At 35.1% G+C, this 3,216-nt stretch overlaps 1 protein-coding gene across 1 annotated transcript in view; it reads right to left on the bottom strand.

Annotated features, from left to right (window-relative positions):
• LOC106879436 (proto-oncogene tyrosine-protein kinase receptor Ret) overlaps positions 1-3,216 on the bottom strand; it is a 391,429-nt gene that overhangs the window by 4,319 nt on the left and 383,894 nt on the right. Inside the window, exons 19-20 of the mRNA XM_014928991.2 lie at positions 2,713-2,809; positions 2,147-2,246 (exon numbers count right to left, since the gene is read on the bottom strand). Of these exons, the coding sequence (XP_014784477.1) occupies positions 2,147-2,246; positions 2,713-2,809 (197 nt within the window). The remainder of the gene's footprint in view (positions 1-2,146; positions 2,247-2,712; positions 2,810-3,216) is intronic.

The following is a 3,216-nucleotide window of genomic DNA, read 5'->3' as shown; positions in this document are numbered from 1 at the left end:
TATATATATATATATATATATATATATATATATGTACATTGATACATGCGCACATATACTCACACTCATATGCGTGTGTATTTCAGTGCTTGTGTATGTATACAGGTACGAATCTAGCCATTCCCGCTATACACACACACACACCCAAATCCCCCCACACACACACGCACACATGTATAGTATATGTGATTGTACGTATAAATGCACACTCAAACACATATACAGTCACACATATACATAGATACACTAATTGCTAAAAGCACTACACAGAAAGAAGATTAATAATATAGGAGTAAGCTTACCCAAATGTTGTGTAAATACATATGTCACTAGCACTGAAAAATAGATACTGTGCTTGACCACACATTTTTCTCCCTGTAGCAAGAAATAGTAGAGTGACCTGACATATTTCAATGTTTATTCATTAGAGGCCGGTCACACTTTTTTTCTGAATATACATTAATAGCTAATAGCTATTTATAGTACAGTCAGTGCTAGATGGATTAAATTGGTCTCCTTCAAACAACTGTAATCTACTATTTTCTTTGTAGTCTGCAAAAGGATTAACCGATCTCTTAAGCAGTGGTACAAACGCTGACACTCGGATTTCTGACCACGTTGAGATACAAAAAGAAAAGTCTAGCCGAAGTGCCACGCTGTGGGACCGAACCCCGGACCATGTGGTTGGGAAGAAAGCTTCTTACCACACAGCTACGCCTGTGCGTGTGTGTGTGTGTGTGTGTGTGTGTGTGTGTGTGTGTGTGAAGAGAAACAAGAGTAGTGAATTCTGATGAAGCGAACGTAAGTTCAAAAGCATTCAGGTCGTAACCCTCTACGTTTTTCACCCGGATAGAATGTCTACAGGATTGTGTTCCTTAAAATATTCCCTTTCTTTTAAGCTTTAAGATGTAGTTTGAGAAAGATTTGGCTACTCTTTCCAACCAGTTGATCGATCACTGCACATAGGGTCCCACATAACATGCAGCCCTACAGCTAGCTGGATGCCGGAATGAAATTAACGAGTACTATTATCACAAATGTGTTAGAAACAAATTCAAAGATCCAATCTTCAGCATATGATGACTTGCATGATTAGCACAATGCAATATAAACCAAATAAAGTAAATAACTGGTAATTGTCGTCTGCTGTAAAATTTGAAGTCAGACTAATCGCCCTGATTTCTTCTACAAAAACCGGTTATGCCTCAGGAAATCAGAAACTTGACAGATGATTATTCAAGAATGACTAGTTATATAATACCTGTATGGCTAGAATGTGCTGTGGTGAGTGAGGATCATAAATCTGTCTAGAATGGGGAAACACACTGATGATGGCAATATACAGTTTGCTAATCAAAGAGTGTCAATGGGCTTGATGATATCGCCTAGCACTGAAATACACACGCATATGAGTGTAAGCGTATGTGCGCATGTATCTATGTATATATATATATATATATATATATATATATTTGTAGTATAAGATATAGATTCAGAAAATTGTGTGACTATCAGAGAAGGCTCTTCTAACGGACTCGGTTAATAGATCACATAGTAATCCAATACAGAGAAGCGTAATATAGAATGTCCATGCAGCTGGTATCCAGAAGCTCGATGAATATATATATATTCATGAAGAATATATAAACCATGAAATCTCAGTGGGTATAAGGAGTGAACATCTTAACTTAACCACTTGCTATTCTTACGATCACGGCGATTTCAAAGCCTTCTTCATGTAGTTATAATTTTAATGTGGAATAAACTTAATTTACTCTCGCTAAAATTACAACTACGTGAAGAAGGCTGCGAAACAGCCATAATCCTAAACAGTTAAATGATTATATTAATTTATTCATCTCTCATACCTCCTGTTATTTTAGCGTTTATATATATAAAAATAATATTGATTCTCTTTTGAAGTATGCCTGTTTGTTCATACACGCTCACTTGCGCGCGCACACACACACACACACACACTGCACTCATATAAACTCATATACACACGTACACACGCGCTCACACACATGCACACACACGCACACACACGCACACACGCACACACACACACACACACTCACACACACACACACACACACACACACAAATTACTGCTACTTCAGTGAATACTAAATGTTATTTTTACCGTTCTTTCTTGTAAAATTTTATCAAAAATATTGGCCAAATCGTGAAAAGATGGTCTTTCTTCGGGTTCGGTTTTCCAGCATTTTTGCATTATAGCATACCTGAAACAAAGAAATTATAATAGATATTGATAACGAAATATTTGCAACAGAAACAGAGAGAGAGAGAGAGAGAGAGAGAGAGAGAGAGAGAACGAATACTAAAAGTTCCAGAAACATTTTAAACATGATGTTATTAATTATTTTTTCTTTTATCATCTATTAAAATTTTATATTTTATCAAATCCCCCACACAGTTCAAAATACGCTACATAATCAATATATTTCTATAGCTTTTAACATCAATGATACCTCAAAGTTTTCGTTTCGTACATATCCCATATTTTCACGTATTAAAACTGATCTGCATACATTACCAGAGATAATCTATATTCTATAAGTTTTAATATCACTATCATTTATTTTTCATCTTATCGAGAATCTATATTTTGTCATATCATCAAGAATTAATTTAGATAACAAAATAATAAAAATAAATATTAAAAACAGCAAATTACAAATGAATTACATTTCATCTGGGCAATTATCAGGCTTGTCCATCCTGTAACCAGTTTTCAATAAGGATAGGATTCGGTCAGAGGAAATTCCAGGATACGGACTATCGCCTGTAATGAAATAAATTAGATATTTTGATGATACATAATCACTAATGTGGGTTTATGTAAACAAGCGTGATGGCTTGAAAACATTTTTGCTTAAAAGTGAACATATGTGATTTTAAGAATTGAGCCCATAGCATTCGGATATAGATTGGGTTTTTATGAGGTTTTTACACAACTAAGCTCAAGGCGTTTGATATTTGAATTTGGCGAAACTATGATTTTGTCCCAAAACTTTTATGAAGAAAAATGATTATACGAATGTAGATTGGTATAAATATGCCTGTTTGTTCATATACACACACACACACTCGCACGTACACGCACACACACACTGTACTCATATACACTCATATACACACGTACATACACACACACACACACACACACACACACACACACACACACACACA

The sequence above is a fragment of the Octopus bimaculoides genome, chromosome 2 (assembly GCF_001194135.2).
Source record: "Octopus bimaculoides isolate UCB-OBI-ISO-001 chromosome 2, ASM119413v2, whole genome shotgun sequence".
Taxonomy (NCBI): domain Eukaryota; kingdom Metazoa; phylum Mollusca; class Cephalopoda; order Octopoda; family Octopodidae; genus Octopus; species Octopus bimaculoides.
This window is presented reverse-complemented; position numbering and strand designations above follow the sequence as displayed.